General features: G+C 39.4%; 1 protein-coding gene across 1 annotated transcript; it reads left to right on the top strand.

Moving 5' to 3' along the window:
- Positions 1 to 1,206: 1,206 nt before the first annotated feature.
- On the top strand, positions 1,207 to 24,170 carry LOC135472576 (T-complex protein 1 subunit gamma-like). The gene is made up of 17 exons (XM_064752135.1): positions 1,207 to 1,255; positions 1,332 to 1,393; positions 5,389 to 5,439; positions 12,434 to 12,496; positions 13,377 to 13,473; positions 14,911 to 15,031; positions 15,738 to 15,818; positions 16,107 to 16,212; positions 17,114 to 17,196; positions 17,444 to 17,510; positions 17,968 to 18,002; positions 18,246 to 18,425; positions 19,037 to 19,135; positions 19,669 to 19,855; positions 20,845 to 20,985; positions 21,452 to 21,583; positions 23,141 to 24,170. Exons 1-17 carry the CDS (start codon positions 1,225 to 1,227, stop codon positions 23,246 to 23,248), a joined length of 1,644 nt encoding a protein of 547 aa, XP_064608205.1. The 5' UTR covers positions 1,207 to 1,224; the 3' UTR covers positions 23,249 to 24,170.
- The last annotated feature ends 2,276 nt before the right edge of the window (positions 24,171 to 26,446 follow it).

Here is a 26,446-nt window from a genome sequence, read left to right as displayed (position 1 = left end):
ACCGTGGAGCAGTGGGAAGATGGCGAGAGTGACCGAGGAGTGTGTGTTGTAGAAGCCTTCACAGATATAATAAAGTTAGTCTAAAATGAACAGGGGCATATGGTGGGGGCGCTGTAGGTGCGGAAAGTGGGTCTTTAGGTTCTTGACTTTTATTTGCACGTTTTACTTGCTCGATAATAACGATCTTTGTTGAATACGAAACTAAAACTGTTAACGTCGAGACTCTGACGCTAGGCCTAATCGTGTGAATTCAGGGAAACCTTCAATGAACTGACGTCATTCTCATTATACAACAGCCTCTGCATGTGTCAGCTTCATTTGTGGCGCTAGAGTGGCAAGTTGTCCATGTGACACCTCAAGAAAGTTAGCAGGGCGGAAAAATGCGAAACCATGTAAAACAATTAACAGAAATGGGGTCATCTGAAATCCAGAACCGTGAAATAAATGACAGCATTTTTAACCTGAAGAGATACAAAGCCATATAATTCTGCCCCAAACAAACACATTACCGAACTGGGGACCGTTGTTGTTGAGTTCTGTTAATCCACGATAAGTCCAAACAGTCTCCCGCGTCCATGTTTTGATGCAGTCACATGATCTACTTGTCGGTGCGAGCATGTTGTGACGAGTTCAGTATGGGTAGATATTTTTGATTATAATTATTTCGCAGGAATTTCAACATTACGCGAAAGAGATGGTAGACCTATTTTAAACAAACTAAAAAAAAAAACAATAAAAATTTTTTTAAATTTTAAGAAGCCACTATCTTTTCTTCTCCTTGGAAATGTGGTTGGAAATGTGGTCATAAACCGATAGCTAAGGACAGGTAGGCCTACCCAGTTAATTTTCTTTAATTTTGTAAAAACTGAAAAAAATTTAAAAAAAGCGAAGACCAGATTTTCCGCTTTGCAAATCGGCAGAGAAAATCGGTCAGCAATAAAGTAAAATCTGTCGGTAAAATTGAAATTTCACTGTGTACATCAGCACGAAAGACGTATAACAAAATATTGCAGTTAGATATATGTTTATTGTGGCACTTTGGTTACGAGTTTGGACTACTCATGCACATTTAAACCCACACATCGATCGTTGAATGAGGTCTCGACTCAACTGAAGTAAACAGCACCTGAATGATAGTTGTCAACAGAGTTATTTCCCATTAAACCCTGTTCTCTGAAAACGTGCACCAGGGGTCGTATTACAGAAAATAGCAGAACTTCAATCATGTACGGGCCGTCGCCGATAATTGTGTTGAGTGAGTACAGTTTCATTAAGCTTAGCCACGATTACTGTTGTCATTCAGTCGTAACTTTTGATTTGTTGTCTTTCAGGTGGGAACACCAAACGTGAATCGGGAGAGAAGGTTCAGTTTGGAAATATCACAGCGGGGAAGGTAAGCATGTCGTGCACATGGTCGCCACGGCGGTCGCCATGTTGTTACTTCTAGACGTTTCCGCCGGTTTTAGTCATGACTTACTCAGGTACAGAACAAACTTTTGATTAGAGATGAGTCACGAATAAAGAATGATGAACTTACATAAATCTAAGCGCAACCAAATCGTTCAAAGAAATTGTCAGTCTTATCGGTGCGCACTTTATTCCATGCCGCGGACCCTTGTTGTAGTTGCATCAAATTAGTAGTACAGTAGATTGGTTTTGTTTCTTACAGGGCTATTGGTAGCTCTGTAGGGCTGTGATTACATACACTATCACATATACTCCTCAACATAAAATCAACGTATATACATAAAATAGCATAGACAACAAAGAGAACAAATGACATGTGCATGTACAGAATAAAGTGGTGAGAACAAGGAAAGATCAAAATTAAATCATATGACTGCTGGGCTTGGATGGTGAATCTGTTGGACATGATTTTGAAATTGTGTACAGATTTTAAGATCAATTGATTATTATTCACGCTTAATTCAGATGAACCAAGTAAGAGTATAGTACAAATGTTTTAAGAACAACTAGTGAAAAATACAGAAGGGTGAACTCCAGGAGATATAATTCTAAAGATACTTTTTAGCATGTGCTTTCTATGAGTTGCATAGACAGGGCAGTCAAGGAAATAAGGAGATACATTTTCACATTTATTTTTACATTTACCACATGACTAAGCTTATGGAACAAGACAGGGCTGTGATAGTACACGTAATCACAGCCCTTCAGATATTTATAATGTATCAACAATGTAAGCTGTCTGTACGGCAGTATTACACAATCAGTGCCCCATCACTGAATTTGGAGACAAATCACTGAATTTCGATCCAGTTGTCTGAATTGTGCATGTGTAACCTATAACCTGAGTGGGTAAGCAGGGATTCATACGTGTCGATTTTAGACCCCGGTATTCGGTGGTAAAATTTGGTTAGAAACTGAAAATTGGGGATAAAAAAAAACTCAGTTCTGTGTTATTCTGGTATATATACTCAAATTTTAGGATAAAAACTGAATTGCATCAATGACCAACAACTGCACCTGTGACATACATGTTGATTGTAATTAAATTAAAATTAGGCTTTAAATATATTCAGATTATTGTGATAAGGTTTAGTGGATGTAAAACAAAATGGGGGTCCATTCGTATTTTGTTTGATCAACTTTCGGTATACCAGGAAAGTGAAAGAAAAATAGATACAACATGCTGGCTTCCTATGAATGTCACTTTTATACAAGATATCCCATTGGCTGTGCGTCTCCTGTGGACCAGTGAGTGAGCTTCAGATTATAAACTGCATACAACAACGCAATGGCCGGTTGATAACTACGCAATGTCAGCAGTTTCTGGCCGGCTGCAGAGGACAATTAAAACTGAAAATAATCCAAAACTAATCATGTTGCTTGACTGTGTGAATGTCTGTCTTTGATAATGGTGAATTTATATGTTTTTCGTTGAACTGCTCAATAGGTAACGGGTCACCAAGCCACTTGATTAAAATTACTCACTTGCCATTCAGAGGCTGGTGCAAAAATAAGTAACACCTCTTACGCACTTTAAATACTGCTCACACTAGGTGCGAATATCATCTTCTTACATAGCGATAATCCATCCCACGTTGTTTTAATCTCTTACCTAGATTTCGAGGATTAGCGAGACCACACAAAAGAAGAGAGGATTATAGCCGCTCTTGTTAATTTCTGTTTGACATGCTTGAGTGATTTTCGGCCATACTATAACTCAGAAAATTAAACAGTTTTAAGATATATTTTCATTATTTCCTTGATTAATCGTGTGAAAATTAATTCCTGCAAACCTATCTGTGAAGTAAATATGCGAAAGAAACATCCATCGAATAATACATACAGTATATACACCTCTGATCAGAATAAGCTTGTCTTTTGTGTTTCGTAGGCCTATATGTTTATTTTTTATGTAATATTTGTTTCTAATACTTCTAACAACCAACAACTGAACATGCAGGGATAGAAATTAGAAGTAAAGACAGTTGTCCTGTGGAGCCCTAAAAGTTTTTGGACATTTTTGCAGCTCATGGGACAAAATTTCTCCGCGCTGAACTGTTGGCCGATATGTGATTAAATGCACGGTGTACTCAGGGTTGACATGTATGGACCTGTTTCAATTACTGACTGAGGAGTTATTTGCGGTCACTGTAATTTTCACATGAGATGTAATAGATCGCTTTCGGTCTTCCTTGAAATATCATCGCATAGCTGATGTTGTTGTTGGATTAGCTTCATCACTTGGGTCTGTCCATTAGTCGAATGTTTGGTAAACCCGAATTTAATTAGACTGGTCGTTTTGAGTGATCAATATTTTTCGTTTCGCTGCCAATGACTACCATATTCCTAGAGTCGCACTTCTGTGCCCGTGAACTTCATGTCACGATATGGAACAGGGTAATCTATTTTCCTAACAAGAAAGTCTCGTACAGGAAGTCTGGTACATTTTAGAGAAATGCAGTTTCCGATGAAGTGAGGATATGAAGTAATTTGATGGTTTCTTTAGAATAGGCGCTGCTATGAATCCATACAAATGCCAGCTGGGGAAACTGATCAAAAGTAGCAAAATTTCATGTATGTACAAATTTTCATCGTCATATATTCAACCAGACACTTATCCGTGCTGCACATAAATTTTGATGGACAAAACCAATTTTTTCCCCAGACATGTCCAGAAAGTTAGTGGTACTTTTGAACCCTGACATGCATGGTTTATAACTGTTTCATGATATACCTCTGAGCAGGATAAGCCTTTTCTCTGTGTTTTGCTTATGTTTGTTAGTTCTTTTCTTTGCCTTAATATTTTAGCAAACAACTGTAAAAATGTACAAAGAATAAAAATATGATCAGAAATGAATCTCAAATTAAATTATACTTTCTCTCATATAAATATATATACATATATATATATATATATATAGGTATATCATATATACTTTTATGTTCACAAAATTACTGGTTGCTTAAGCGGAATTAAACTCAATACCAGGTTATTGTTTTTGTTTAAAATGTAAATGAACTCAGTCTGGCCATGAATAAAAGTTTTGAGTTTCCAGTTGTGAAAATTTGAACATTCTGAATCCTTGGCAAATCTTACGCGTTCACGTCGGTTTATACTGGACGATGTGCGGGTGCTCACAAACTACAGTCTAAAAGTCGAAAGTTTTACAATAGTTGCTAGACTGAATTATATATCTTGCATCTTGTGCCTATTGGCTCAATGACGCTGCATGGAATCGCTAGCGTTCTGAAATGCCGACTTGACTCTTTGGGTTTTTGTAAAGCCTGATTTTCTGTCGTTTGATAGTGCTGTCATTCAACATGCTGTCGTGTAGTAGATTTAGTTAGCAACCTACAAAGGTGACCACATTTTGACACAAGCTTGTACGTCGCTACAAACTCCATATCTAGCACCCTACCTTTGTAAAATAAGTACATGTACACTGAGCACATTCCTGTGTTTTGTAATATTAAAGGAAGACGTGTAAGGGAATGTGTCCGTAGGGGGAATGTGCATGGGCTGGTCGTTTGTACAGAAGATGTGCGTGAAAATTAGTATCAGAATGTTTTCTTAAGAGTCCAGTATACCCTGTCCCTAGATTGGCATTTGCTTGGTCAGATGCTAGGTATGGGGATTTTCTGCTTCTTCCAGCCATCAACCCACCACTTTTTGGTGGCCTAGTGGTGAGAGGTTCAGGGGGTTTCCCGAGTCAGGAAATCTGGGATCATAGGTGGATTGGGTCATACCAGAGGCTTTAAAAGGATAACTTGTTGCTGCATCACTTGGCACACAGCACAGAGACATTCATACATAAATACTCTCATCATCCTGGCTGCAGTTGTAGAATGGAAATGAGCGAAAGGCATTGTTAAGTTAAGCAAATTAAGCATCCTCTGTGTGTATTGTTTGATTTTTTTCAGGCCATAGCGGATATCATCAGAACATGTCTGGGACCACGGGCTATGCTGAAGGTGAGTCACACTTTTCAACAGTTTCATGAATTTTATTGTTGAGTTAAATGTCCAGGTTACCAATTTAACATTCACATGTATCAAAACAAAAGCCAAGCATACATACATGAAAAAACAGCAAAACCACCACTTTTATAAGCTATATTTAACCAGTGTGTAAGTTGTTCATAAGCTCTGTTCCAGTATTACATGGCTGCTGAACCTTGTTTAGTACCGAGTTAAATCCCAAGAACGTGCAGCATCCAAGGGATTTGACTCTGTACAAAACAAGCTGCAGCAGTATCAGGTTACACAACAAACACCAAGATGAAGGTGTTAAAGTCTATTCTACCTCAAAAAATGAAGAAAATGTGGCAAAAACTGCTTGTTTAAAGCTGCCATTCTGTTTTACTTCCTCCGCAGAGGTTTTGCATTTAGACCAATCAACGGCAAGCTAAGACCATAGCAGTTGACCTAGATACACCACAGCTGAATATGCATGACGGGTCTTATTGTTGTGTGACGTAAGAATGTGAAATTTTACTATACATATATGATGATATTCTGCTGCTGAGCTCAGATTGGAACGTCATGAAGCAGATCTGTCATGGCGTTTGGAAGTAAAATATATAAAATGTTATAACAAAAGCGATATCTATAAACCGTGAAATAAAACATTTATCACTGAAGGAAATTCTGATAGTTCACCTTTATATTAATCTTGAAAGGAAATCTATTGAGTAAACAAACTCAAATTATTTTATTTGTAGAAATAAGAAGCATGAAATGATATTATTCGGGGAGGTAAACGTACCAGCTGGTGTGTTAAGTGACGCACTTGATATTGGTTGAAAGGTCATCTCTATATAATATGTATGTTTGTATACAGCCCACGACATCTCAGTATAATATGTATGTTTGCACACAGTCCGCAATTGGCAGTGGGGCTGCTCACCTGCAAGTGTGTATTGTTGGTTCGTATGTATAAATATTATCTACTTAACTCTTAAGAGCTGTTTCTCTGTGGCTCAGATGTATTAAATTATATGAAAATAGAGTGGCATCTTTTGCTGTATGACATATACCACATAATTTTCCTTGTGATCGTTGATGTAAAATTCAAACAAATCCTTTATGTGACTGTTTTTTTGCTTGTATCTCTGTATCTTGCTTTTCTTTTCTTCTTCCTATTTTTTTTGGTTGGGCGGGGGGGAGGAGAGGGCATGATTATTAGTTTATAACATAAAGCAAATCTGGTGAGCTTCTTCCAATCAAATGTTTGTTTAGACTTACTTGTCTTCAGTTTCAAGTGGGTTTATATAGTACATACATTTGTATAGTAAAGAACTCCTTTCTTCAATAATCATGGGGTGCAGGACAAATCTTGGCCCCCATTTTATATGGTAAAGCTTTGAATCTGCTGGTTCCCCAATCTAGGTTCAGGTGTCATTGTGAATCTGCTGGTTCGCCAATCTAGGTTCAGGTATCATTGTGAATCTGCTGGTTCCGCAATCTAGGTTCAGGTATCATTGTGAATCTGCTGGCTCCCAAATCTATGTTCAGGTATCATTGTGAATCTGCTGGCTCCCAAATCTAGGTTCAGGTATCATTGTAAATCTGCTGGTTCCCCAATCTAGGTTCAGGTATCATTGTGAATCTGCTGACTCCCCAATCTAGGTTCAGGTATCATTGTGAATCTGCTGGTTCCCAAATCTAGTTTCAGGTATCATTGTGAATCTGCTGGTTCCCATACCTAGATTGAGGTATCATTGTGAATCTGCTGGCTCCCAAATCTAGGTTGAGGTATCATTGTGAATCTGCTGGCTCCCAAATCTACGGTTATGTATCATTGTGAATCTGCTGGCTCCCAAATCTAGGTTGAGGTATCATTGTGAATCTGCTGGCTCCCAAATCTAGGTTGAGGTATCATTGTGAATCTGCTGGTTCCCCAATCTAGGTTCAGGTATCATTGTGAATCTGCTGGTTCCCCAATCTAGGTTCAGGTATCATTGTGAATCTGCTGGCTCCCAAATCTAGGTTGAGGTATCATTGTGAATCTGCTGGTTCCCCAATCTAAGTTCAGGTATCATTGTGAATCTGCTGGTTCCCCAATCTAGGTTCAGGTATCATTGTGAAACTGCTGGCTCCCAAATCTAGGTTCAGGTATTATTTTGAATCTGTTGGTTCCCAGATCTAGGTTGAGGTATCATTGTGAATCTGCTGGCTCCCAAATCTACGGTTATGTATCATTGTTAATCTGCTGTCTCCCAAATCTAGGTTGAGGTATCATTGTGAATCTGCTGGTTCCCAAATCTAAGGTCAGGTATCATTGTGAACCTGCTAGCTCCTAAATCTAGGTTGAGGTATCATTGTGAATCTGCTGGTTCCCAAATCTAAGGTCAGGTATCATTGTGAACCTGCTAGCTCCTAAATCTAGGTTGAGGTATCATTGTGAATCTGCTGGCTCCCAAATCTAGGTTCAGGTATCATTGTTGAAGCCACTTTGTATGTAGACATGTATTTATCACAGAGCAATCTGAAAACCAAGACATCTAGATATGTGCAATAAGTATTTCACTGCTGAGCTGACATTTGCAGAATTAGAAAAAAAATGTTTTATAGAGAATACAATTTTTCTACTTGAAAAAATAGTTTATCGTGATAATAGAAAATTTTTCACTTAAGATAGAGCTGAGAGTGGTATATTTTGTGTGGGTGTGTCTCACTTCATAAGGAACAGACAACCTAGTTTAAATGGTGCTAAGTTGTGAGGAAAGCCTGGAAGCCTTACCTGTGTTCTTCCAACAGCATAGCATGGTCTGAGCTTTATAATGCTAGAGGTCTAAACATTGGCACACACAACGTTGTGTCAACTCTGCCAGATTTAAAAGAGCATCTCTAGTGAAAACACAAAGTCAACTGACCGATCAGCCAAGGCATGCTTGTATTCTGAAAAACAGCCAAATCAGTATGGGAGATGTGCCGTGGTTAGGGGCAGTTGGACATGGGGAATATTTGTGTTCTGCTTTGAATGGGTTACACAAGTGGCCGATCAGTAAATACACCCGCTCCATCAGAGTGGCTATAAAATCTCGATGTTTCTCTCTGGAGGGTGACAGGCATTGATTTTGTAGCATTTTCCTGGTTGTCTGGGCGATCAGGCTTCTTCCAAGTGGAAGCTGGTCTGTAGGGGTAATCATTGATCCAAATCTCGGCTCCTGTGCTTACCCCCAGGGAGCACACTTACGTGACTGTCCAGCCTCTTGTCTCCCACCCCACCTCCCCTACCCCCAGGTCTGCCTTAAGTATGTCATCATCTTAATTAAAGAGTTGTCTCAGATATATTGTCCCTTATAACAGCTTTAAAAGCAATTTTGTCTATGGCAGTTTGGTTGTTATTCTTTAACTTACTGTGATCTGTCACCATATAAATAGACTAGCTGTATTGACAACAAGTGAAATTATTATTTGTGGTTAACTAGATACCCCTTGTGTTTGATGTGCACCACCATAATGCGCCATTAAAACAACACTATAAATACAATGCTGTTATGAATGTCCCCAATCAGAGAGTTAAGAATGATTCGTAATTGTTCAGTTCTATGTCACTGATATCCTGGTAATTGAAGGTTAAGAAAGTAAAGTTTATAAAACAATGTTTCGCCATTGGCTGAGGTTCATCTATTTAAATCGGTATTCATTTGTTTGATGCAGGCCTCTCCATAAATGCCAGCGGTTTACGTACCGCCAGGTGTAATGGACAAAGTTTCAACCGATCAAATAATACACCTACAAGCAATGTATTATTGACAACTCATAGTTTGACAAATGCTGGTCTTTATTAGTTGGAATTCCAGAAGTAATTCCTGCTAGACCTACTTTGTGCTGATTGGCTATGCTGATGGTTGACGAACCAATCAGGGAACACAACACATGCTGGCTACGCTATGTGTTGAATTCCGTCATTGTTGTAAGTGTTTACGATACAAAGCAAACTTCTCACCAAATTACTTTGGCAGATGCTTTTGAAAGAAGCAGGAGCCAACAACCAACCAATCAATCAATCAATCTAACAGTCACATGGACTCTGAAGACAGTTCATACAGCTTAGATGGTGACTTTTGATATTATGTGAAATGACTGAGAGGCCTAGTAACCTTTAAGGTCTGCCAAAATGGGATTTAGTTCAAACTAAAGTTTTGCTGTATACCGTACCATGAAAATAGTGATAAGGCTGTCTTATATCAAAACATGCCTTATGCCACCAACTTCATGATAATACTGACTAAATTCGAATCATTTTACAAAACACTAAAACTGAGGATTAACCCTCAGGGAAGCCTGAGTAACTAATCGCTACATATATACACCATACATGTAACTTAAACAGAAAGGTATGAAATGAATTTTCTGGAGTTAAGGTCGAAAGTTGCATCAGGATTGATTTTCTTTCAGTTTTGGAATTTAGCAGCCTGTTGATGGTGTCTAAATTAGACTCCTTTGAATCCTGTGAGTCATAAATGGAATAAAGTAAAGTAGGGTGTAAGGTCAGATGTTATTTACTCCTGTTCCCAGTGACCATGTTTTCTGAACATTCTTTAAACTGACTGAACCATTATTGGAGTACAAACTAAATGGCAATGAGTGGTTGCCTGGTTTCCAGTGTTACTTATTGTCTTGAACATCAAAAATTCACTGTACAATGACAGTGATAGGTATTTGGTGTTATACAATAGCAGACGGCTTAAAACAACAGAGAAAGTATTTTAGAGCATGTTGCAAAAATGGCAGCTGGGGAACACAGGACCCCAGACCCCTGGCTCTTTTGCCAATGCTCGTCTGGCTGTGGTCAGCAGCTGCCTGAGACTAACCCATTATACAGTTGTTTTCAAAAAGTGTGGAGAACCCTGTTGATGGTTTTACAGAAATTAATTTACAAGACATGTAAAGGGTATTTCGTATAAGATTTATTATTCATTGATTTTAAAAAACGAGAAGCGTGGTAAACCCGTTTTTCATTTTCTGGCGTAAACTTAGAAATTTTGTGAAAAAGAGATGAATTAAAGTACACTGAAATACATGTAGTGTCAAAGAGATAGCAGGGTCCTATTAAGCATTTTTGCTGTGTTCCGTTGTTCTCCAGGCCTTTGTGGCACGAAGCAGTTGAGGTCATTCTAATATGGGGTTGGGTACATGTACATGAAGTTTGCTGGAGACCGGTTGCCAGGGATGTTTCAGCTTAAAGACCCTTAAAACTGGCTGCCATCATATAAGTGAAAAATACTTTACCACAAAAAATATCACTCTGCTGGCATCATTGGTTTATGTTGTACATTGTTCAAACTGAGAAGGCTTTATAACAGGGTTTTGCCACCCTTGGGCCATGTGGAGACATTGCTCTTTCTGAGTTTTGACTCCAGCTGTGATCAGTTCTTTATCCTGTGGACTCGATGTGACAGTGATGAAGGAGTTAGCAGATGTGGGAAAGCATTCTCAGGAGAATGTTCCATGAACATGTGCCATCTGCCCCTTACCTCTCCCAAACTCACTCTCCCTATATACTATTTATTCACACAGGGTAGATACGTGACTAGCGCAAACACTATTGGAGTTACTTTATGTCTGCTCGTAATGTTAAAATCAATCTCTCCAGGCTGTACATGTAAATGCCCTAATACCCAATGCTTCTGTTCAAACTCTTGTCTCAACAAGATAATGCAAATTAGACCAGCCTTATCATTCAGCATCTGTAATACAAACACTTTAGTCATTTTTCAGTATTTTTGCTCAGTGTTTGTTAGTAGTGTGGATAGAAGTGTGTGATATACAATATTGAATGATTATGGCTTAAAGGCTGTAATACTGCAGTGGCCTATGTGTTGTGCCTGAGCCCATCTATATTCTGAATCTGATATTCAGCCAAGTTGTTCCTTGTTGTACACAGACAATAATTAAGTATACAGACTTTGATCTCTCATTTAGAATTTTCAGTGCCAGGGATAGAAATTAGAAGTAAAGCCAGAAGGACAATTGTCCTGTTGATCCGAAGAAGTTACCGAACATTTTTGTAGCTCAGAGGACACAATTTCTCCCCACTGAATTGTTGGCTGATATGATTAAATGCACTGCGTACTTAGTTCTGGCATGTAACTGTTTTAATAATTGACCACGAGGGTTATTTGTGGTCACCATAATTTTCACACGTGGTGCAACAGATCTCTTGCAATCTTCCATGAAATATCGGTGTGCACCTGACGTTGTTGTTGGATTAGCTTCATTGCTTGGGCTGGTTACTGATCCATTAGTCGATGGTAAAGCCAGACCCAGACGTTTTGAGCGATCAGTTTTTTTTTTGTTTCCCTGCCATAGTCCAAGAGTTGCACTCCTGTGCCCGTGAACTTTACGTCGTGAAAAGCGCATATCGTCTCTTCACTCGGTGGAAAGCCACGGGAACAGGATAATCTATTTTTGTAGTGAGGAAAGTCTCGCAAAGGAAGTCGGGTACAGTTTATGGAAGCGCGCATTTTCCAATGTTTTGAAGTAATTTGACATTTTCTTACGAATAAAAGGCGCTGCTATGAATCCACTTTAAAACCAGTTTCGGAAACTGATCAAAAGTAGCAAAATTTCATGTATGTGCAAATTCTCATTGCCAAATATTTAACCGGACACTTGTCTGTGCTGCAGCTAAATTGTGATCATATTTGTGCCAGACATGTCTGAGTCTGGTGATTTCAAACCCTGGGAGGTGTCTAAACTTCCATGATAAGATCTGGGCTAAATGAACATGATTGAGAAAATGGTTCTAAAGAACTGTCTGTTCATAATCGTCAGAACCAATTACTGAATTCAAACCCTGTGTAAGATTTACATGTACCTGTGCTGTAACTAAGAGTTTTATGAAAGTACAGGTAACACTGAAGTTCATGGGTTTCTCAAAAACCTTATGAATGAGAGAATCAAAACCTTCTGCAAGTGTATGTAATGATGTCCTGTGGCCTTTTTATATTTGTAGATGTTGATGGACCCGATGGGAGGCATTGTGATGACCAATGATGGGAATGCCATTCTCAGGGAGGTAAGTTTGACATCACCTGGTGACCTGATAATTCATTACAGTAAAGTTTATGCACGATACAAACGTGATAGTAGTGTTATGTACATCAAGTGAAATTGTTCAATAAAATGCTAAGTGATTACAGCATGGAACTGTTGCTTTCTTGCTGATTTGATATTTTGAAGAGTCAGAGAAGGGATGTGTGTTCTCAACATTGGTAACAGTTTGCATTTTTTGGCTCTGCTTCGTGAAGTGTGCACAGACCAAGTAGTGACTTTTGACATGAGGTTTTAGATATCTGCCTATGTTGGCCGAAGGATACACTGATGGTGGTAGCAGATTTGCTCAGTCTCCATATAATGTATTTGTGTACAGAACCAACCCACATTGCTAACAGTTGATGTATTTGTGTACAGAGCCCACCCACATTGCTAACACTTGATGTATTTGTTACAGAGATTACCCACTCTGCTAACACTTGATGTATTTGTGTACTGAAATCACCCACTCTGCTAACTGTTGTATTTGTGTACAGAGCCCACCCACATTGCTAACAGATGTATTTGTGTACAGAGCCCACCCATATTGCTAACATTCGATGTATTTGTCTACAGAGCCCACCCACATTGGTAACATTTGATGTATTTATGTACAGAGATCACCCACATTGGTAACATTTGATGTATTTATGTACAGAGATCACCCACATTGCTAACATTTGATGTATTTATGTACAGAGATCACCCACATTGCTAACATTTGATGTATTTATGTACAGAGCCCACCCACTCTGCTAACATTCGATGTATTTGTGTACAGAGCCCACCCATATTGCTAACATTTGATGTATTTATGTACAGAGATCACCCACTCTGCTCACAGTTGATGTATTTATGTACAGATCACAGTGCAGCACCCAGCGGCCAAGTCCATGATTGAGGTGGCCAGGACACAGGATGAGGAGGTTGGGGATGGAACCACCACTGTTATCATTCTGGGTGTGTACATGTTCCTCAGTCATGTCAGTGTTCATAACATCCTCAGTCACATCAGTGTTCATAATATCCTGTCACATCAGTTTTCAGAAGGTTCTTCAGTCACATCAGTGTTCAGAAGGTTCTTCAGTCACATCAATGTTCAGAAGGTTCTTCAGTCACATCAGTGTTCAGAAGGTTCCTCAGTCACATCAGTGTTTAGAAGGTTCCTCAGTCACATTATTGTTCATAACATCCTCAGTCACATCAATGTTCATAATATCCTCAGTCACGTCAATGTTCAGAAGGTTCCTCAGTCACATCAATGTACAGAAGGTTCTTCAGTCACATCAATGTTCATAATATTCTCAGTCACATCAATGTTCAGAAGGTTCTTCAGTCACATCAGTGTTCAGAAGGTTCTTCAGTCACATCAATGTTCAGAAGGTTTTTCAGTCACATCAGTTTTCAGAAGGTTCTTCAGTCACATCAGTGTTTAGAAGGTTCTTCAGTCACATCAGTGTTCAGAAGGTTCCTCAGTCACATCAGTGTTTAGAAGGTTCCTCAGTCACATTATTGTTCATAACATCCTCAGTCACATCAATGTTCATAATATCCTCAGTCACATCAATGTTCAGAAGGTTCCTCAGTCACATCAGTGTTCAGAAGGTTCCTCAGTCACATCATTGTTCATAATATCCTGAGTCACATCAGTGTTCATAATATCCTCAGTTGCATCAATGTTCATAATATCCTCAGTCACATCAGTGTTCATAATATCCTCAGTCACATCAGTGTTCAGAAGGTTCCTCAGTCACACCAGTGTTCATAATATCCTCAGTCACATCAATGTTCATAATATCCTCAGTCACATCAATGTTCATAATATCCTCAGTCACATCAATTTTCATAACATCCTCAGTCACATCAATGTTCATAATATCTTCAGTCACACCAGTGTTCATAATATCCTAAGTCACATCAGTGTTCATAATATCTTCAGTCACACCAGTGTTCATAATATCCTCAGTCGCATCAATTTTCATAACATCCACAGTCACATCAATGTTCATTATATCCTCAGTCACATCAATGTTCATTATATCCTCAGTCACATCAATGTTCATTATATCCTCAGTCACATCAATGTTCATAATATCCTCAGTCACATCAGTGTTCATAATATCCTCAGTCACATCAATGTTCAGAGTGTTAAATTTAAGTGTAGACAGTTTTGCTTTGTACAAACATCAATTTACTGTTTCTGTATAAAAGGTCCATCTTTGCTTGCGTGTGTACTATGGAGCTGTTGAGATAGTCAGTTTTCAAACGGCTATGCATTTACGTGAACTGAAGCCTTAACTTTGCAGTAACTGGTATGCAGTGTTTGTCATTGGGATGGTGCCTATATTTTACATCATCATACATGGAAGTTAATTGTGGGATGTTTGCATTTCCCAGGAGGTGAGATGTTGTCAGTAGCAGAACCTTTTCTCCAACAGCAGATGCACCCCACCGTGATCATCAGTGCTTTCAGACAGGCGCTAGAGGACCTTGTGGACATGCTCAGGACAAAAATAGCGTCAGTATTGGCTGGAATCAAAATTCAAACGTCCATTACTGTTAATGTATATTGCATGAAATATTGAACCCTTGGTAGCTAAATAGTCCAGATACTTGCTCCCTGAAGACAAGACCTAGATGACAGGAGTGAATGGAATGTAGCTCTCCTTAAATTGGTTATGATTTTGTATCATAAGGTGGTCATCCTTGTACTCTGCCCAGTTTCCTCCTCAGTGTCTTCCACTGGAGGGAAGAAATGTTATGCAATACACAATAAATAATTTTGCTTTGATGTCAAATAAAAGCTAATCTAAAAGCATTTTGCTTGTGGCAGAATGAATGTCCTTGTTATCGGCAGTGTGTAAAATTGTTTTCTGCTCATGACTGAGTGATCTTTATGTATAGTTTCATCTCCATCCGTCCTTCTCTTATGCTTTATGAACTAAGTATTTTGAAAACAAATAAAAAGATGACTTTCAAACTTCTGCCTGGCCATTGGTCATGTTGATTGGGGTGATGTTTGGGATTGAGCTGGGCTTGTCAGTTTCAAGCAGTCGGTTAGTTTCGGGGACATCCTTGTCGTAAATTACCTGGTACATGCAGATTGCAACAGTAGTGGACTCTTCCAATATGCTTCTTGGTGGGTTACCTGCTGTATACTTAGCTTGTCCTAACAGCAATTTAGAAAGAGCTTTGAAGACCATTTGTTACCTGTTGTGTTGCAGTGTACCGGTTGATGTGAAGAACAAAAATGAGATGCTGAAGATTGTCAAAAGTTGTATAGGAACAAAATTTATGAGAAAATGGTAAGTGTTGAACTTTCTTTTTCTGTTTTGTTATGTAAGGTACTTTGCGATTTGTGGGTGGATAATGTATTAGTACTTGGTATTTTCAAGTGGCTTCTTAACTGATGTTGCAGTCTATCAAACCAAACTATTCCCTGACGCTGGGTGTGATGGTTTATGGGTTCTATAGTCTTGAGTATGGCATTAAGCAAAATTTATTAAATAAATAAATAACTAAATACTGTGTTGTCTCAGTTGAGGTCAGATTGTTGATCTATGGTTTGTTTCTATTCTGTTTTCTCAATTTAGGTCGGATTTAGCGTGTGAAATTGCCCTGGAAGCCACAGCTACAGTTGCTTTGGAGGAGAATGGCAGGAAAGAGATTGACATTAAAAGATATGCAAAAGTAGAAAAAGTAAGTACATGTAGCCAGTGGTTTCCATGGCAAAGACATTCCAGTTGAAGAATATATATGCAGTTTTGTACAATGTTGAGATTGTAGGTCAGAGTGGGTAGACCATCCTGATCTTCATATTGCAAGCTATGATCTTAAAACTTTAAAGTCTTGTTTATCTTCCAATACTGTTATTAACATCTTGTTATTAGCAAGAAAATAAGCAGTTGGGAATGGAAAGGCATGAACCAGAAACTAACTTATTTATTTATTTATATATTTGGTGTTTTATGCTGTACTCAAGAATATTTCACTTATACAACGACGGCCAGCATTATAGTGGGCGGAAACCAGGCAGAGCCTGGGGGAAAACCCACGACCATCTGTAGGTTGCTGCAAGACCTTCTCACTTACGGCTGGAGAGGAAGCCAGCATGAGCTGAACTTGAAACCAGAAACCGAAGCAGCTGAGAAAGCAACCGATAAGTGAATAATAACGTCTGGAGATCATATGTTTTGACCACTTATACTTATATGTTGGGACAGCCCCGGCTGACTTAGTGGTCTGAATTACAGTCTCTGTATTTAGAACATTTAATATAAGCACTGTGAAAGGAGTTCCTTGAGAACTTCTGGCAGAAGGACAGGTTCCTCTTACATCCACCCATTAATAGGACCATCATCACCTAACTGAAGTATTCATCTGTGTGCTGTGAGTCCAACCCATGCTGGCTTCCTTTCTGGTCATGAGTGGTGCAGTCTGAGAGCAACCCGCAGATGGTTGTGGATGTGCCCTGGGATCTGATCGGTTTCTTCCCACCATAATGCTAGCTGATGTTGTATATATACTTATATATAATATAAGTGAAATATTCTTGAAAAACACCAGTCAAATAAATAAATTGTTTGTTTTCTGTTGACAGGTGCCCGGAGGATCTATTGAAGATTCAAAGGTGTTACGAGGGGTAATGGTCAACAAGGATGTAGTCCATCCTAAGATGAGGAGGTAACCACAGAGCTTAGCCACATTCAATTCTCAACACAGACCTTTTTCCCAAAATCAATATAATTACCATTGGCAAAATGACACCTTCTTGAAATTCATATGCTGGACATGCATTTCCAGTTTGTCCTGAATTTCTGTGGAAAATATTTTGATACTTTTAATAACCTTTATAAACATTGGAACAATGTACATTCTTTGATCAAATACCATAATTTTGTGGTCATCAAGCTTTGTTTCTCCTATTCAGGCGAATTGAAAATCCGAGAATAATTCTGCTGGACTGCAATTTGGAGTACAAAAAAGGGGAGAGCCAGGTATTTTTAAAGAAAGCAGGAGTAATTATTTGTAGCTTATGGCACAGTTGGCTCATTGGTTTGATGGGGAATAATTGTTAAACAGTGTGAATCCCAAAAAGAGATCAAATGATCTTTTTGATAAGCAAATTGGACTCGTGTTGTAGATTGTTGTTGGAAAGTCTCTGGTAATAGAGGTGTGGTCTGCCCACCTGCAATTTGAGGACTCCTGATAACATAGAAGTAAAAGTATGAAGAACAGAGTAAAACAAACACTAGAAAAGAATTAAAATAACAGTGTCACATTTGATAGTGACAATGGTATGGAAAGTTAACTGGTGTCGTTCTCTGACCCAAAACTGGATTACTCTGGTGAAAGTAGATGTAAAACAAATGAATAACACAAGGTAAAATCAAGATAGCAGCTCACTCCTTGGGATTATTTCCTGATCTGCTGACCGCTATTTTATGTTCACAGACCAACATTGAGATAACAAAGGAAGAAGATTTTGCGTAAGTATCTTACAATCCCAGCTGCAACTAATCTGTGCAGTGCATTGGGGGATTAAATTTACCTGTGTCTTAGAGACAGAACAGATCTACTGCCTGTTGTCTTTTGTTTTATTTCACAGTTTTGTAGTGGGCTTTTTCTAACTTTGCTTATGGATTTAGTTTTCATCTGAATTAAATAAGCTCAGAACTTTGCTTACTTACCTGAGAAATAATCAGTTTACACCTGTTCTTTTCTGTGTGCAGTAAAATCCTGAAGCTGGAGGAAGACTACATTCAGCAGATTTGTAATGACATAATCAAGCTGAAGCCTGATCTGGTGATAACAGAGAAAGGGGTGTCAGATCTTGCCCAGCATTTCCTTGTGAAAGCAGGCATTAGCTGCATTAGACGGTTACGCAAGACAGATAACAACAGAATTGCTAGGTGAGTCTTCTACACCTGTAACAGGTGGGGATGCAAGACAGATAACAATGGAAATGCCTGGTGTGTCTTCTACAGCTGTATCAGACAGATGACAATAGAATTGCCACATGAGTCTTCTACAGCTGTGTCAGACAGTTACACAAGACAGATAACAATAACATTGCCAGGTTAGTCTTCTGCAGTTGTATCAGGTGGGAATGCAAGACAGATAACAACAGGATTGCTAGGTGAGTCTTCTACAGCTGTGTCAGACAGTTACACAAGACAGATAACAATAGAATTGCTGGGTGTGTATTCTATAGCTGTGTCAGACAGTTACACAAGACAAATAACAGTAGGATTGCCACATGCAGTAAGTTATAGAAATTGCTGTGGCGGAGTCTTTATCTTGATTTATTGGACTGGAGTTTAACACTGCTCCACAAGAGGCTCTAATTTAGTGAAGAGCCTGCATTATCTTATTTATTGTAGAGTACTTCTTCAGCAATTATAGCAAATAATTCGGAAAATAAATGCTTGATTTTTCTACTATTTCAGTAGAAATTTAAAATATAACTTTGTCGGGTACAGCTTTGGATTTTTTAAAATTTAAATACTGTTCTGTATTTCAGAGCTTGTGGAGCAACAATTTGTGCAAGAACAGATGAATTGAAAGAAGATGATGTGGGTACAAGATGTGGGCTTTTTGAAATTAAAAAGATTGGTGAAGAGTAAGTCATTAACACAGCATTAAGGATTGTTTAGTTTCTGAATTGAGTGGCAATTTTTTTTTTTTTGTTTGACAAGATAAAAGAAACTCTTAAGATCAGCTATATAGCAGGTCCTGTGGTCTACTCTCTGTAATACAGACAAGTTTTAATTATTTGTTAAAGACAAAAAAAAGAAGCAAAGTTTGTTCCTCTGTGCCCATGTTGTCAGTGTGTCATTTGATCTTTCATCGGCCCATGAGATGACAGCCCTTTAGGTCACTGGTTTATTTGTATTCACAAGTTACACTGTGCTCTCTGCTACCTAACATGTAGCAGTAGACACACAGAGTAAGCTGAACATGATTTCAGAGTTTTCTTTTAAATGCATACTTCTAGGAAACAAGCCTATGTTTTAGGTTTACTTTCATCGCAATAGTATTGTTAAACCTGCAGTCTTTTCTAAAACACTGGCTTTTGTAGTATAAATTATTTAAGCAGATGTTCACTTTGCTGTTTGCTGGTGTTTATCATGATTATCTCCCTTGTACCTACAGGTACTTCACCTTCCTGGTCGACTGTCAGGACCCTAAAGCCTGTACGATCCTGCTGAGAGGGGCGAGTAAAGACATCCTGAATGAGGTGGAGAGGAACCTGCAAGATGCAATGAATGTTGCCCGAAATGTGATGGTGGATCCCATGTTAGTGCCAGGTGGAGGGGCCACAGAAATGGCTCTGGCTCAGGTGTGTAGACTTGTGATCAGTTTGTTGGTGCCAGGTGGCAGGGCCACAGAAATGGCTCTAGCTCAGGTGTGTAGACTTGTGATCAGTTTGTTGGTGCCAGGTGGAGGGGCCACAGAAATGGCTCTAGCTCAGGTGTGTAGACTTGTGATCAGTTTGTTAGTGCCAGGTGGAGGGGCCAGAGAAATGGCTCTAGCTCAGGTGTGTAGACTTGTGATCAGTTTGTTAGTGCCAGATTCAGGTGCCACAGAAATGGCTCTAGCTCAGGTGTGTAGACTTGTGATCAGTTTGTTAGTGCCAGGTGGAGGGGCCAGAGAAATGGCTCTAGCTCAGGTGTGTAGACTTGTGATCAGTTTGTTAGTGCCAGGTGGAGGGGCCAGAGTAATGGCTCTAGCTCAGGTGTGTACACTTGTGATCAGTGTAAGGTGGAATGGTTGACCCTTTGTTAGTGCCAGGTGGAGGGGCCAGAGAAATGGTTCTAGCTCAGGTGTGTAGACTTGTGATCAGTGTAAGGTGGAATGGTTTACCCTTTGTTAGTGCCAGGCGAAGGGGCCACAGAAGTGGCTCTAGCTCAGGTGTGTAGACTTGTGATCAGTATAAGGTGAAATGGTTGACCATTTGTTAGTGCCAGGTGGAGGGGCCACAGAAATGGCTCTAGCTCAGGTGTGTAGACTTGTGATCAGTGTAAGGTGGAACGGTTGACCCTTTGTTAGTGCCAGGTGGAGGGGCCACAGAAATGGCTCTAGCTCAGGTGTGTAGACTTGTGATCAGTGTAAGGTGGAATGGTTTGACCATTTGTTAGTGCCAGGTGGAGAGGGGGGGAGGTGATCATGTCAAAGAAATTACTCTAGCTCAAATCTGTTGTCTTATGATCAGAGTAACCCTTGTAGTCAGATGGTATAATTAATAATTACTGGGATTGTGATAATGCATATATACACAGAGCATTAGTACCTGTTTTATGATCTATGGTATTTAATTTACTCCCTCAGGCAATGAACGAGAAGGCTAAGAGCATCACGGGCGTGCACCAGTGGCCCTACCGTGCAGTGGCCAGAGCTCTGGAGGTGATTCCTCGCACTCTAATCCAGAACTGTGGAGTTAACATGATCAGGACGCTGACCGCTCTCCGGGTAAGGCTCCAGCCTCACACAAAATCAACTGACTTGTCATAACTTGAGTGTACTCCCTTATATTAAGGGTGATTGACTACTCATATTTGACAAATGTAAATTTGATAAAGGTTTCTGATTAGTTGCCATAGATAGTGATAAACTACATAGGTGAAAACAGCTTCTACATGGGTACTTGGCACAGTTTAGTATTCCTTCTAAAATCATGGATGAGACTTTTGAGTCATTTTTCTGTTTTAACTGAAAGGATGTATGAAACTCTTCCGAATATTCCCGACCATTGATGGAAAATATGCATAAAATATGCCTCTAATAAGTTTTTCTCATTTATTTTTGTTTGCATATATTTCTTTAAGACATTTTCATGTATCCTTTAAGTATATGAATTAAAGCCTTTGTCATTTGTGAGTGCGGATGTAACTTTACCTGGCTGAGGTGTAATGTGACAGTGATTGTTCTGTTTCAGGCTAAACATACTCAAGCTAAGAGCACAACCTGGGGGGTGGATGGAGAGACAGGGAACCTGGTGGACATGCAGGAGTTTGGAATATGGGACCCCTTGTCGGTCAAAGCTCAAACCTGCAAGACTGCGATAGAGGTTTGTCATGTTACTAGAATCAACCTTCGTGCTCAGAGACAATCCATGCTTGGCTTTGTGGTACTAGTCACTTACACTCTGCACTTCAATAACTTCTGACAAAAGTTCAGCCTTTCTGACAGTTCCGGTAGCCCGGTTGTTGGAACATTAGCCATATGCACTGCAAGACCTTATTTACATCTGGTGGCCTGGTTATAAGGACATTAGCCACAAGCATTGTAGGACCTGATTCACATCTGGTGGTCTGGTTATGGGAACACGAGCCATAAACACTGTAGGACCTTATTCACATTTGGTGGCCTGGTTATGGGAACACGAGCCATAAACACTGTAGGACCTTATTCACATCTGGTGGCCTGGTTATGGGAACACGAGCCATAAACACTGTAGGACCTTATTCACATCTGGTGGCCTGGTTATGGGAACACGAGCCATAAACACTGTAGGACCTTATTCACATCTAGTGGCCTGGTTATGGGAACACGAGCCATAAACACTGTAGGACCTTATTCACATCTGGTGGCCTGGTTATGGGAACACGAGCCATAAACACTGTAGGAACTTATTCACATCTGGTGGCCTGGTTATGGGAACACGAGCCATAAACACTGTAGGACCTGATTCACATCTGGTGGCCTGATTATGGGAACACAAGCCATAAACACTGTAGGAACTGATTCACATCTGGTGGCCTGGTTATGGGAACACGAACCATAAACACTGTAGGACCTTATTCACATCTGGTGGTCTGGTTATGGGAACACGAGCCATAAACACTGTAGGACCTTATTCACATCTGGTGGTCTGGTTATGGGAACACGAGCCATAAACACTGTAGGACCTGATTCCCATCTGGTGGCCTGGTTATGGGAACACGAGCCATAAACACTGTAGGACCTGATTCCCATCTGGTGGCCTGGCTATGGGAACACGAGCCATAAACACTGTAGGACCTGATTCCCATCTGGTGGCCTGGTTATGGGAACACGAGCCATAAACACTGTAGGACCTGATTCACATCTGGTGGCCTGGTTATAAGGACATTAGCCACAAGCATTGTAGGACCTGATTCCCATCTGGTGGCCTGGCTATGGGAACATTATCCATATCCAGGACATTAGCATGCACGGAAGGACTGGTGAAGATATTTGTCTTCAATTGCTAAGGCAAACTGGATGCTGGTTCAATCCCAGCGTAGGGCACTGAATACTGGACCTCCCCCAAACTTTCACTGGTGCAATATGCTGTTGACATTGCTCACACAGCTGCTTTAATACATGTAGGTGATTTGACATAAAGATTGTTGGCGATTGTTTTCCTTCCACCAAGAAGGTATACACCGTGAGCTTGTTTTGATGATGAATGGGGAAAATGGGGATGTCCTGTGGGAAAAACTTCGCCAGTTACTCACCAAACACTGGTGATTTACTCCAATCACTATTGTTTCCTCCGGCAGAGAAACTGACTGCTGTTGTATGTGTGAACAAAACATTGAGTAAACAATTATCCAAATTGTAGTTAAGCAATATTCCATCATGTATCTGTATATATTTTCAGACTGCCATTTTGCTGTTGAGGATAGATGACATTGTCTCTGGCACCAAGAAGCAGGCTGCTGACGGTAGTGGCGCCCCAGCTCCTACCGACGGTGCTGGCGATTCTTGAAGAGCTAGGACTTGAAAACCTGTGTGGCATACATGCATAGATGTGCTGCCACTCCAGAGCTGGGAAAATTCAAAACTTAGTGGTGGAAAACGTGAAACCATTTTTCTTTGTGCCATATTTCATTGTCAGTTTGTCTGCTGCGCTACCTGAACTTGTGGAATTATCAATTTCACATGATAATGCACCAGTTTTTCATTTTTGGACGGTGAAATTTCCTTAGTCTGTTTCCATTTTGCAATTTTGTGTAGCTTTAAGAGTAGCTTAAATTTAGAATTTCTAAGAAACAGTACTGCTAAACATTTGGCTCTTCTGGAATGACTTGGAATTTGACAGAATAGAAAATCAACAAAACATGCAAACCCATTTTAGTTTATGTACAAATTGTCTCCCCTTACCCGTCTACGTCTAGTTAGTGCTGTATTGGATGCACCTGTAGCTGGCACATGTGATGACTTGGATAGATTTTCTTAATTCAGTGTCCCAGTCAGGTGTTGTGCTATAAATTTTTTTTTTCATTGTATTATCATTTAAATGTTGGAGGTTTCTATAAAATGTGCTCCTGGTATAATTTAACTGCTGTGTTCATCTTATTATTGACTGAATTTTTCACACAATTCTCATCTCAGATGTTGACAAGAAGACACAGGCTTGGCCTTTGCCAGGTGAAAAGTAAAAAAATTTATTTTTGACTTGTCTTGGAAAGCTGTTGGAGCAAGTCTGACCTTAAAAAAAAGTTCAAGAAAGTGGAAATGTGATCTAAATTAAGTTTTAACATTTTCGTGTCACTATCAAGGGTTTCCATCTGGTGTAAAAAAACCTGGTTGAATAAAGTTCTTGATGTGGATCTTGCAATTAGGACAGTGTGGTGGAGGGAGCCGTTAAGTTGGGTTCTATTTATTGATTTGATTGTTTATAAGTGCTGTGGTCCAATATTTCAGATAGTATTGGTGCACACTTTAACCATGAGGCCACTGAGATAATATTGGTGCACACTCTGACCATGGGGCCACTGAGATAATATAGGTGCACACTTTAACCATGAGGTCACTGAGATAATACAGGTGGAAATGATAACCAGTGTCTCGTGTGTTATGATTTCTACCTTTCACGAGAGCAATATATATGGTATTCAACCTTCACTGTGCAATATTCTGTTATTTATATCCTGACATTTTCTCTACATGTATATAAATGCGTATCAGTTTATCTGTTGCATCCGTGAAAGAAATAAGCAATGTGCCACCTTCGTCGTATTTCTGATTTTGTTCTTGTGCGGAGCAATTTCGGCCATGTCAGCGCACACAACCTTTTTACAGTTTTAAACGCTGTCTGTAAGTAATCATACATTCACCAAAGGTGCTTAATGCTAATGCAATATAGGTTTTTACGTAAATGAAGCACATGAAGAATTTCTACCTTTTTTTTTTTTTTCGGCGAATTATATACTGCGCAGAAGCGCACGGCCTTGTGATGTGGTCTACCATGGGTCAAGGTCTCCAGCAGAAAATGTAAATAACAAAAGTGATATTTAACTACTGAAGATATCATTTTTATCAGAGAAGGAAATGCTGGGATTTCACTGAAGACTAAATAAGTTACAGACGACGTCAAATGTGTCTGCTGAGTAGGTTATCTCCCTTTGTTGGGTTATGAATACAATGGTCACATCACAAGTGGTTCACCCATACATACACCTGCATTGAATTGATGGGTCTTTGCTGGTTAAATTCGTTACATGGTTACTCAGTAATAGGATGCGCAGATATATGATGTCAATAATCCTCATATTGATGACACCATATATTTGCGTATTTTACCACTGAGTAACCATGTACATGTAACTAATAATGTCAGATGTATAATGTTACTGTTGTCTTAAAGGTCCCCAAAGTGGTGTACCAGATGCGCAGCGCTATATCACCATTGGAATCGGCCTGTGACAAGGGAGTGCCGTTTTCAGAAAACTGAATCTACATTAAATACAACCAACAGAGTAGACCCCATTTTAATTCCCATTACCCTGTCAGTTGTCAAGTCCCATCACAATTAGCTAAGATTTGTACCCATTTATCTGAAGGTGCTCATGGTACAGGACGGAAGTCCCGACACCAGTGTACTGTCAGAGGTGAAGTCCTTGGGGGATTAGCGATACAGGACAAGTTCCGATACGTAATGGTTCGTTGACCGGTTATTGTCTACAAGGCTATTGAACAGTGACCGAGGCAGATTGTACCAATTGCTTGTCTAAGGCGCGGATTCAATATATATATATATATATATATATATATATATATATATATATATATATATATATATAAAAGCTTAAAAAGCAGCAACTTACTCGCTTCCTATCACCATGGCTAAAAGAAGAATTAGGTAAAAAGATGCAATGGTGTTATTTGTTACATGTCACTTCAATTTAATAATCTTATTTTTACACAACCGTTTCATTACCTAAATTTTAATGGTAACAGAACTTTTGTATATGCACACTGTATACATTAATTTAAGCGCAACTTGAATCTAAGCGTCGAAATAGACATTACCAGTCGTCAACTGTTACGGACATTCCAGGTAAGTTATCGCATGACAGATTTCCTAAATAACATTCAACACAAAGCACCGAAAAACTAATAAAAAACTTGTAAAAGTAAGAAATTGGAATGGGTTCATGAATACGGTTAACAGTTTTCGATGATGCCGAAAAGACGGTGACAATGTAAGTCGTGTGTACCGAATAAGTGAGCCCCGTAACCCAGTTCATCAGCAATGTCCCCTTTTTGTAATATAGGGCTATTGTTAGGCTTTCTGTGTAAAATAAATCTGAGCGCGGCTTCGTTCAGATGTACAGATTTTCACTCTTGCGTTCCTTAACCTAAAACTCGGTCTTTTCGAGTGTGCTGTCCTCAATATATGTCAAGATGTATACTCTACAAAATATTTCTATTTCCTATCGTAATTCTTACTTCATATCAGCTACGTATTCATAAATGATGTGGGGCATAACGTCACGATTAGCCCAATGCCCCTGAAAGTAAGCCAAACTTCGCTAAGCCATTTTCGCTTCGCGATGCACTCAGCATCGAACGGAAAAAGATGCAGTCGTGGAAGGTTTAGATCGAAACCAAGAATATTACCCTCATAAAATGGTGATTGACAATTTCTTCGGGAATCTTGACATTCATTTGTCTTTTAATA

This window comes from Liolophura sinensis, chromosome 8, assembly GCF_032854445.1.
Source record: "Liolophura sinensis isolate JHLJ2023 chromosome 8, CUHK_Ljap_v2, whole genome shotgun sequence".
Classification (NCBI taxonomy): Eukaryota; Metazoa; Mollusca; class Polyplacophora; order Chitonida; family Chitonidae; genus Liolophura; species Liolophura sinensis.
This window is presented reverse-complemented; position numbering and strand designations above follow the sequence as displayed.

Excerpts from the sequence above, each read along its gene's own strand:
- LOC135472576 (XM_064752135.1), top strand. The coding sequence starts at position 1,225 with ATGTACGGGCCGTCGCCGATAATTGTGTTGA. Across the intron at positions 15,819-16,106 it reads ACAAAATTTATGAGAAAATG|GTCGGATTTAGCGTGTGAAA; the intron begins GTAAGTGTTGAA and ends TTCTCAATTTAG. Across the intron at positions 18,003-18,245 it reads ACAAAGGAAGAAGATTTTGC|TAAAATCCTGAAGCTGGAGG; the intron begins GTAAGTATCTTA and ends TTCTGTGTGCAG.